The following is an 11,617-nucleotide window of genomic DNA, read 5'->3' on the forward strand; positions in this document are numbered from 1 at the left end:
CCAATCTCTTTTTACATCCAGCCCTCCCAAATAATTAACATCTCAGAGGTCCCTGGAATAGAATACAGAATTTTTAAAGGAATCGTCATTCCATGAGCCTCTTGGGTCTTTTCACTACAAAGAGTTGCTAGGGAACTCCTGCCATTTTAACTTGGCAAAGCTTTATACCCAACTTAAGGAATTTCATTCTAGTGAAAGTGTCGATACAAGACAAATCAACAAATCCTACAGCAAACCAGCAAGTCCTGACATTCCCCAGGCTTCTCTATCCACAATGGCAATTCCATCAGGCAAACATATACGTTGTGCTATTTGGCCCTGACTCAAGTCAAAGAGGTTTGTATGCTGGTCCAAATAAATAACAACATTCTATTCTTAACAAAGCATTAACGAGTATTTTCAATTAACAAAGATGTTCACATAAACTCTATCTGCATTTTACTCAGTTGTTTCCGAAAGAGCTTGAAAAAAATCTGTAAGAGGCTTAGATAACATTTAAGAAAAAGGAGATCAAATATTTCGGCATTGATGAATTAAATAAGAGCATAAAAATGAACAAAACCATGAAAAATATTAATAATTCACATGACTCTGCAGGTAGTCCACAGCCACATGTATCCTGAAAGGTCAGTTCTCACTGTGGCTATGGTGACAATGTGCACTAGATTCCTCAATCAGCTGCTTGAGACTGCTTGGTTTGCTTTTTCAACCTCCACATTCCACAATAGGGCTGGGCGATATTAGTTTTTCAGCATTGTGGTGTATCACCAGCAAAAACATCGCGGTTTGGCGATAAACCGCAATGTTGAAAGAGCTGCCTTCACCCCAGCCTGCAAGGCCCTGGGTGAAACTGCTTCAGCAGGAGTTGAGGTGCTTTCACCCCAGCACCTTGCAAATCGGGGCCAATGCAGCTGGTCCCAACCTGCTGCTCAGCTGGGGGGTACAAAGGCTCCTGCTCCCCATCTGAGCTAGCCCTCCACTGCCCAAGACGGAGGGAGCACAGCTTCAGATCTTGACAGGCTCAGTTTGCAAGGCGCCTTCGCCAGCAAGGTGCAAGGGGCAGTCAAACAGCCTCCTTTTCTTGGGAGAAAAAGGCCGCCTGCTCACCAACCCCCCCTTGCCAGTGAAGACGGAAGGATTCGTGTGAATGGAGCCTGTTAGGCTCGGTTCGCAGGGTTCCTTCAGCGTCGCTGACAGAGCCTCACAGGGCTCCTTCAGCTTCACTGGCAAGAAATGGGGAGCAAGCAATCAGCCTCCTTTTCATAGGAGAAACAGGCCGCTTGCTCCACCCCCCCTCGCCAGCAAGACGAAGGAAGCACTGCGAAGGAATCTGACAGGCTCCATTGTCAGGGCTCCCTTCATCTTTGCTGGCATGGCCCTTTCAGCCAGGGAGCATGAAGGCTCTGAGCAAAATCTCCATCCATCCAGAAGGACAGGGTCTTATCCGCGCACCTAAGCCTGGGAGTGCAAAGCCTTCTGCTCCTCAGCTGAGGGGGCCCCAATTCTTCTCCCACTTGCATACTAACAGGAGAAGGATTAGGGCTACCTCTACGGCTCTGAGTTCCTCTGCCTCCAGCAGCCAGCTGCAGCTTGTTTCACCATCACTGCGCTGGTAGCAATGGGACTCAGAAGCAGCAGCTGCTTCACTAGTGATATACCCACTGAGCAAAACCACCATCACGGTCTGCCCCGCCATACCGGTCCTGGGTGATATATCAATACATTGCCCAAGCCTATTCCACAGAATGTTTAGCTTTCAGGAAATTGCATCATGGACATCCAAGTGCAACTGCCTTCCAAAACTTCATTCAGATGACTAAAACAAAACAAAGCAAACAGCTAATGCTCAAGCACAGACGGTAATGCAAATATTGCTCCTGATAAATGGCAAAGCTGATAGATTCACCATTTACTAAGCAAGCACTTATCTGAACAAGCAATCAATATTGAAACTATATTTGTATATATGCTTTCCATTTTCTGGCTCCTGCCCAGCAAGTTGCCCATTCTTGAAAATATAAAAGACAGACTGAACCACTGTGCTCAGGAAAGTTCACCATAGTTGTGTAGAGTAAAGCAACACATCAGCAATGAAGTTTGTCTCGTCCTCCAGAATAGCTAAAGATCATTAGGTCTTTTAAAAAAATATCATTCTATAGTAGGAAGAGTTTAAAAAGCAACAACACACACATTCTACAACAGCATTATAAAACTACAGTGGTACCTCTGGTTACGTACTTAATTCGTTCTGGAGGTCCGTTCTTAACCTGAAACTGTTCTTAACCTGAGACACGACTTTAGCTAATGGGGCCTCCAGCTGCTGCTGCTGAGTGATTTCTGTTCTCATCCTGAGAGGTACTATTTCTGGGTTAGCAAAGTCTGTAACCTGAAGCGTCTGTAACCCGAGGTACCACTGTATAGTCTCTTCAACCATTTCACAGTGTATAAAAAAACTGCTTATTCATAAGTAATATCTGCATTTATAAATCTTACTTCAAAACATAAGTCAGGATTGGGGTTTTTAAAAAAATATTTTGCCTACCTTTACCTTAAAAGGCAGCTTATATGACCCGAGCTATCTCTAAAATATCTCACAAGAAGACACACAGTGTATTGACAATGTCCTGACTGACAATTTATAAACATGTTTTAACATGAGTTCCAGCTACTGTTATCAGCTACCTCAATGGAATAACAGAGAAGGTACTTCTGGGATAGCTCCACTGGTAGAAGAAGAAGAAGAGGAGTTTGGATTTGATATCCTGCTTTATCACTACCTGAAGGAGTCTCAAAGCAGCTAACATTCTCCTTTCCCTTCCTCCCCCACAACAAACACTCTGTGAGGTGAGTAGAGCTGAGAGACTTCAGAGAAGTGTGACTAGCCCAAGGTCACCCAGCAGCTACATGTGGAGGAGCGGAGATGCGAACCCGGTTCCCCAGATTACGAGTCTACCGCTCTTAACCACTATACCGCACTGGCAAGAGACTCTTAATCTTGGGGCTGTGGCCTATATGTACCATTCTATGACCAGGGGAGAAGAAAAGTTGGCACTACAATGCATTATCCAATCACTGACTGGAGAAGGGTAGAGTATATATATTTGGGGGGGAGGAAGGGAGGGAATAGGCAGCAATGATCCTTAAGAAACACCTGCCTTCCTTCATACAAAATTGTTATACCGCTCTCCCCCTTACCAACAGTATTTGAACAAGTCCAAAAACCCCAACCAAAGGTACAACAGGAAGACTTGTACTGGCCAGCAAGGAAGGTCAGGCTATAAATCAGCAGGACTATTATAACCTTCAGCAATAATCTTTTGAAATGTGAAGGTTTCTATTCATAGTTCTGATACTGAAATGGCAGGTAAATCTATCCATTATTGTTGGCTCTAAGGAAGATTCAGACACCAGTCAGCTCTATTAGTCCATTAAAACAGCCCTTTCTATTATTTTGCTTTCCCATAGAAACCCACGGTCTGCCTGTTCCCATGAAGGGAATATTTTAATTCTTACTTAGGAGGTGAGTAAGGCAACCGGCAGGGGAGGGGGGGATTGTTAAAATGAAACCACTACAACCAGATTTTTTTTGCTTCCGATCTGTTTTAAAAATCAATATAAGTAAAATGTGGCTCAATTTAAAAGCTCTGACTTTGGTAGCAACTTGTCAGTAAAAATCCAACACATTCAAGACCCTTTTATTTTAATGAAGTCTTTGCTACCAGAACTATGAGATTTAATTCCACATTCAAAGTGAAATTCCTACTCTGTGTGATAAAAAAAGATTCTTTGAATAAATAATAGATCAAAGGAGTGTCATTCTGATCGCATACAGATACTTTGGATCTAGGCTACGAAGAGCAAACCCTCTGCTAAGTTACAGAATTCTGGGCAAAGAGTAGTGAATACTTAACTATGTTGTTTAGATTCATCAATGACTTTTTCTTAAAATGGAACTGTGCCACCAAACAGCAGCACAATGAAAACTTATTCCATAAGGTTTCAGGTTATTTGTCAGTCAGGCAAAATAACACAGCTAAAGTGACTATCACCATTTTAAGAAAGTATTACAATTTATTGTCATGAGGTTAGTGTTGCAGCGTTATCACTGGATCGCTAACAGGTTTACTCAGAATCTATTATATATTATATAAGCAGAATTACATATGGATGGATTAATCTAATGAGGGGTGGGAAAGAAAAATCTGTGGCCATAGAGCCACCCAATCAAGAGAGCTGCCAAGAAGGGGAAGCAGTACAACAAAGGCTAGCATTCGTCTCCCCCATCAAGGCTGTGTGCCAAAGGAATAGGAGAGCTTTGGATCCACTTGATCCAAAACCTCTTATATAACCCCAGAATCTGTATTCTGCCCTCTCTGCAGAGCACCAACAGTGGTGTCATTAAACATTTTAAAATTATTATTGGCAGTAGTAAATCAAAAATGGTGTCTTCCAAATTGGTGCTATATAAACTCTGGATTATATTCCAAATTAAAAATAGGATATAGTTTATTTTTAAAACCAAATGTATCAACTATCGCAGGGTTCGGCAACCTAAGGCCCATGGGCCACAAGCAGCCCATGGGGGTCATTTAACAGGTCCATGGACCCCCATGCCCGCTCAGTAGGCTCCCATACACCACGCTAAACCAGCACAGAGCAGAACGAGGATCACCTTCTGCAACGCTGGCCGGCTTCCCATTGGCTGCAGGAAGCTCCTGCGGTCAATGGGAAGCTGCGCACGCCTCCTCTGCACCAGAAGGAGCGCCGGAAACAGCATTTGCGCATGCGTGCGTGCATGCACACTCCAGCCCACCACAGCGTCTGTGGGACCATGAACCAGCCCAAGCCACAAAAACTTTGCCAACCCCTGAACTAGCTCAATACTCAGATAATTTGATCTTGCAAAAGAGCATAATGTAAAATTACCCCATAACTATTCCAATATTATAACTAGGGTCTCATATTAATTATTTCACTAAAACATAAATGTAGCAAGTATAACCTAAAGGCTAAAGAGAATTCCTAAATCAAAGCTTATATAGGTTTCAATGTGTCCCATTATATAATAGCTCTAGGTTGTGACCTCTTCTCAACAAAAAACTACAATGCTACAATTACATGGGTGGCAGAGATATAAACATAGGAGAAACAAAGTTTTCAAGAATCAACTCAAAGTTCCACTCTAGCTCTAAGCATTTGTATCCATGGATCTACCCATGACTGACTAAAGTAATATTTTTTTAAAAAAATAAATACTGTACTGAACTAATAGTTAATGCCTGCCATGTGACACTCTTAAGGATAAGACAATGAAAATGAAATATAAAAGGGCAATGGAAATAAAACAAAACAGCTAAATACAGGGAATCTTCCTAATCATAGGCTCTTTATGCCAATTAAAAGTCAGAAATGAATTAGTTGTAATCCACAGAGAAGCAAGCTAGTAGTCAAGCGATGCAAAAAGAAGCAGCAGTGAACTGCATCTGTGGACTCAATTCACACTGATGTCATCTAAATTCTAACAAAAACAACCCACCACATATCCCAAAATAAAGATAGCATGTTCCAAGCTGCAAAGTTCCAATGTCAACAACATTTCCTTGGGCTGGCAGGTTGATGTTACAAAGAAATTTTGTTTGCTTTTATCTTCTTATACTGTATTACAAAAATATTTCCCACACTATAGATTCAGTGTGTAAGCTTGAAATGTACCCTCAATTTTACCAAAAGAATGAAAGGATCTTACAATAATCTGCTTACTAAAATTGTCCTTTATAAATGAAACAAGTGCTCAGGTAGTATTAAAATGACAATGATTTCTTATTGCAGTAGAACCCATAGCTTAATCTATACTTTTCAGATAAATAGTGAAAACGTAACTTTATCATTAACTAGTCATCTGACATCTGACAGGCAACTAGGTGGCAACTTACAACATTGCAGTTACAGCACACGAAGAAACCACATTCAGCACACAATCTTTAATGCTGAATGAACTCCTCAGGTTTTTATTTATTTATTATTAAAGATTTTCTTGGTTTACAAAACTACATGCACTGACTCTTTTTTCAGGTTGTACAGTCTTTCTTACAAATCAGTTACATTTGTTGTGAGACGTTAGTGCTGAGTACAGTATAAGGTTGGGGAGAGGAGGGGTGGGGTGATGAGGCTTATGTTATTTTGTATGGGGTTTCATGTCAGCGTCAACTAGCTAGTTTCTCTTTCTATTCATTTTATTACAAGTGGACCCACTGTTTCGTCTCATCTTCTAGAATAAACGGGATTATGTGGCATACTTGGTTGGCAATGTAATATTATTCTATTTTGGGGGTTCCCCCCATTCTCCTTCTGAAGGGAGGTGCAGGTATTGGGGGCTTATTCTTGGCTTTTTTTGTGAGAAAATAAACAAGTGTAGTTTTATCTGCCACTTCTGGAGTTGGTTTGGGGGAATCCAGATTGGGAGGATTTGGAATAAATAGGCTAGTTTTGGGAGGGTGATCATTTGGATCATAGCTATTTTGTCTGAAAGGGTGCAGTTGGTGTTGTTTTATTTCCTCAAGTCTCTGTTGATTTGTCACCACAGGGACTTGTAATTGTGGAGGTAGAGTTTGTTGAGGTTTCTGGTTATTTGAACCCTTAGGTACCTGAATTTGGTGCAACAGTGTTTTATCTTTGTGATGCTGGTGAATTCCTTTTGAGTGTGCATGGTTGGGTGGGGTGTTGAAGCACATAGCCTCAGATTTTGCAAAGTTTACTTGTAGGCCTGACACCATTTCGAATGTGTTGAGTTCTTTAATTAGGGTGGTTGATGTGTTATGCGGTCTGGTGTTGTGACCATCAGGGCATCTGCAGAGAACCCTAGTTTGTAGGTTTTACCTTCTATTTCCACACTCTTGATATCTGGGGCTGCTTGGAGTCAGATTGCTAGGAGCTCCAGGGCAAAGATGAACAGGGACAGTGGGTATCCATTTTTTGTGCCTCTTTGGATTGCTATGGTTTTGGAGTCCACATAGTTAATTCTACATTTTGCTAAGGCTTGGGAGCAAATTTGTTTGAAGGTTTGTAGGAAGTTGGGGCCAAATTTCATGTTAGTTAATACTGCTAACAGATATTTCCATTCTAAGCAATCAAAAGCTTTAAGGATGTCTAGGGACATGATCATCATTTTGCCGTGTTCCAGCAAATTCAGTGGTTTCCTAACAGGGTCTGTTATGTTGCGACCAGGGACAAAGCCTGCCTGGTCCGGGGTGATTAGTTTGTGCAGAAAGATTTTTAGGCGGTTAGCTAGGATTGATGTGAATATCTTGTAGTCTTGGTTTATCAATGAAATTGGGTGGTATGATTCTATTTTGAGGCTATCTCTGAGAGGTTTAGGGATAGAGACTATTTTGGAAGAGGTCCAGGTTTTGGGGATAGGGGTCCCTTTTATGATGTCGTTAAATAGGTGGGTCATGTAAGGCCTTCTTATTTTAATTTTCTCATAGAAAAAAATCTGCCTTCTCACTATCACTATCATTACATCTTATTTCTACCTTTTATTTTTTAGATTCCAACACCTCAACATTTTTAACTATTTAAAAAAACAGTTATGTGTAACCTGATTATTACCCAACTGTGGAGTTTTTTTCTAATGGACCAAGAGTGGAATTCAGCATCACACTATAATGAATATCCTGCCTGTGCAAGTATATCAGCTTCTCAGATGGAACAATCCCCACGCCCACCCCGTGCAATATTCTGGGGGTTCTCCTGACCTCCCTGAGCCAATTTCAGGGGGCTTCCACTGACAGTTTTTGTTAGGTGAACTTCCCCCAAGACAGCTAGCTTTGTTTCTTTCATGTATAAGACTGGAGACAAATGACAAACAACTTAAAGCATTATTTAACCAAATGCATAATTTAGCAACATGACTGTAGCAATTTATAAGTATTCAAAGCTAAACAAAATTATAAAGGTCCAGGGGTGTACCCAAGGACAACGTGCAGACTTCAAAGAATAAAATTAGAATCTCCCTTTCAAATAAAATTTGCTACTATATATCTTTACCCGGTCTTTCATCCGCCAACTCTGAGCCAGTGACTTGGAGCCCTCAATTTTCTCACAGTGCCTCTTCTTCATGAAGGCCAAGGGCAGATTCCAGTCAGTCATGTCCGACTCATCTTCTTCCCCAAGCCCTAGGAGAGGGGACTGCAGCATGTCAGACTCCATCAGAAGAAAAGGAACTAATGTAACCAGGGACCAGAAACCTCCACTCCAACACAATGTCCAGAAAAAAGTAGTTGGAAGGACAAAGGAATCTGACAATTCTTGTTCCCAGAAGATGTTTTCTGGGAAGGAGCTGTATGCAGGAAAGGAGCCGTTTTTAAAGTGGATTTGCAAGTGCTACTGTTCCAGAGAGTGTTGCAATATTCCCTGCTCAGCAACTGGGGGCTTCCTATCTGGGATGAGAAAATTTGCAATCCTTAAACAAGGGACAAGTAACAGTATCTGATAGCAAATGGATTATCACCCTCTAGCTTCATGGGTTAGAGATATATATGTTAAATCCTTTGTTGTTGTTATTGTTGCCTTCTTCAGGAATAAGATATAGTTCACTGTCACTGTTATTTCAGAATTAGGGAGATATGTGGTTCTTGGTCACAACAGAAATTATGACATAACCCAGCAGAAATGATATCAATGAATATTCATTCAGAAGAAAGTTTTAGAAGATGGGCATAGAACTATTTTCAGTAGAAGAATGCGACGTATGGTTGGGAATCTAGCCAAGTGGTCTAAACATTGCAAATCAATGGGCAAGATGTAAATACTACTATAGTTGCAGGATGTTTGGTAGTCTTGTTTAGGTTAAAGTTGACGCTTTATACCACACAAAAAGACTGCAGGCAATGTAAGAGACGTTGAGTGACAAAAGTTCTTATCCAGGGTGGAGAATCAGATTAGGAACCTCTTGTATCTTTAGCAACAGTGGGAATTCTTTGTGGGAACTGCTGTTCATCTAAGTCCTCGTTAAGGCAACATTTGCAGGGGGGTGTACAGAGTTTCAGCGGGTCTACTTTGGATTCAAATATGGAGATTCTTAACACAGGATTCTTGCCACAAGGGAACCGTCAGAGCGGGATAGGCTTACAACGTGGTACCCTGTTCAGGGCAGAACTCTTAAGAATGTGGGGTCGGGATGTCTGTCCTATTACAGACAAAATAATAGGAAGCAAAGATGGAGCTTGCAGCTTTAGCTGAAGTCGTCTCTGCTCCAGGCGCGGCTATCCCTATCCTCGGAGGATGCAGGGGAAAGGGGGCTCACTCACGACAAAGTCCAGCCCTTGGCGGTGCAGTCGGGCTCAGGAGCAGGGACTGGGCCTGTTTCCGAGAGCTTATGGTCTCTGGTGGCCGAGAAGGAACGTCCTACCCCCGTGGAGGTACTTGCCCTGTGCCCGGCTGCCGCGACGGGCGCCCACTTGGTCCCATCGTGTCCCTCGTCTCGGGACAGCTGATGGCTCCTCTTCGCGTAAAGAAAAGTCCCCAAGACAGCGGGGTTCGGGAAGCTTAAAAGGAAAACGTCCCGGGTTGCCGGACAGCCCAACTCCCCTCAGCAGCAGCGCACCAAGGAGGCAGCCATTTTGCCGAGGCCCAGAATGCATTGCGGCGACGGGCCGTCGGCCGGCTCATATCGCGTCAGGCGCCTTTTAAATACGAAGCATTTGGAAGCAAAGGTGGTGGGAGGGGCCGAGAGCGCCGGCGTTGCCGCGGCAACAGACATGACGGCGTTCAGCCGCGCGAGCTGCCGCCCGGCACGAAGACCCGCCGCCGCCGCCGCCGCCGCCGCCCGCAACAGGCAGAGTTTCGGGGGCGGCACAGAGGAAATAGCCTTGGCCCAGCTTCAGAAATAGGGCAGCTATTACTGGGTGATAGATAGATTAGATAAGGCGATGAGATCACCGTGATCTTCATAATTTAATATGGGGGGGAGGTTGTCAAAATGAACCAAAATTCGTTTAATTATCCTTAATTGGGGGGAAAATCATGCCAACTTCCCAACTTAACTGAAAACACGCCAACATATTTTTATTTTTTACTGCAGTGCTGGTTAGAACAATACATGTCTTTCTCTGTACATTTTTGGATTGTTCCATGGCAATAGTAATCAAATAAATAAATAAAAATACTTAACTTACCAATTGCTCTGCAGATAACTCAGTTCTGCCCGTCCCCCAACATAAAGCCTGCCCTACCCCCCCAATAAATCCTGGCTATGCCTATGGTCACAGTCACACCTGTTTGACATTCTGTTGAAGCATCAAATTGCTTTAAATGATTTTTTTTATTATTTTGTCTATAACTTGTGTATGTGTAAGACGTACCCTGCCAGGACTCCTAGTTCAAGGAATAGAGAGCGTAGGTATGTTTGGGGCTATTTAACAGTGGAATCTGAAACTACATTGTGCCAAAATGCCTGGCTTCAAGCTTCAATGTTTAAAATTACTTGTTCAAGATCAAGGTGTGTGTGTTTTTAAAAAAAGAAGCCTAAATAAAATAATATTATTTGGAATTGTTTGAGCCACTTAAAATAAGTACAGTGCTGGAAAAATTTAAAAAGCTCACTGTACCTCCAAAAATCAAGAAGTTTGATGTAACTCCCAATTTTTGGCATTTTGCAGAATGAAACATGATGTTCCAATTTTTCTCATTAGAAAGGAAGGCATTGCAGAAGCTCACTGGGTGATCTTGTGCCAGTCACTGCCTCTAAGCCTAACCTACCTCAAAGGGTTGTTGTGAAGGTAACATGAGGAAGAGGAGAATCATATGCACCACCTTGAAGGAAAAGGTGGGATATACAGTGGTGCCCCGCAAGACGAACGCCTCGCAAGACGAAAAACCCGCTAGACGAAAGGGTTTTTCTGTTTTGGAGGCGCTTCGCAAAACGAATTTCCCTATGGGGTTGCTTCACAAGACGAAAAAATCTTGCGTCCCCCAGCGGTTTTTTTTTTGCTTTTTTTGCCCTTTTCCTAAGCCGCTAAGCCGCTTATCAGCTGTTCCGCTGATAAGCCGCTTAACAGCTGATCGCTGGAAGCCGCTTGACAGCTCTAGCACTAATCCGCTAAGCTGTCAATGGGCTTGCTTCGCAAGACGAAAAAACCGCTAGACGAAGAGAATCGCGGAACGGATTAATTTCGTCTAGCGAGGCACCACTGTAAATGTAATCCATAAATAAATGTTTTTTTTTAAAAAAAAATAAATTAAAAATTAAAATGCTCACTTATCATTGAAGATAACCTAAAATATAACTCAAGCATATGGCAAGAAAGAAACAAAAAGGCCAGTTAAAAATAACCAAATAGCACCTCTAGAAACAGCAACCTACAGAACTATGTAAATATCTTTCAAACCCTTTCACAACTCTCAAGTTTATCCTAATATATTCTTAAATTCAATAAACAACCAGTAATATCTCTGAATAACTTAAACAAATTCTCACTTTCTCACCACAAGAATCATCCTTTAGCCTATCTAATAATTGACTAGATGTTGTCATGAATTTCATACTTGGCACTGCTAGGACTGGAATAGAATTTTTCTTGTTCTCCTGAGACATCATTTTTATTAGCTTGTGCAACGG

At 42.2% G+C, this 11,617-nt stretch overlaps 1 protein-coding gene across 2 annotated transcripts in view; it reads right to left on the reverse strand.

Moving 5' to 3' along the window:
* The window catches only part of RPTOR (regulatory associated protein of MTOR complex 1), a 311,493-nt gene extending 301,841 nt beyond the window's left edge, over positions 1-9,652 (reverse strand). For both annotated transcript variants that reach the window (XM_083727385.1, XM_083727384.1), the window contains exon 1: positions 8,047-9,652. In XM_083727385.1, the coding sequence (XP_083583511.1) occupies positions 8,047-8,208 (162 nt within the window). In that variant the 5' untranslated portion in view covers positions 8,209-9,652. The remainder of the gene's footprint in view (positions 1-8,046) is intronic.
* Positions 9,653-11,617: the final 1,965 nt, after the last annotated feature.

Source organism: Podarcis gaigeae (assembly GCF_964106915.1).
Source record: "Podarcis gaigeae genome assembly, chromosome: 2".
Classification (NCBI taxonomy): Eukaryota; Metazoa; Chordata; class Lepidosauria; order Squamata; family Lacertidae; genus Podarcis; species Podarcis gaigeae.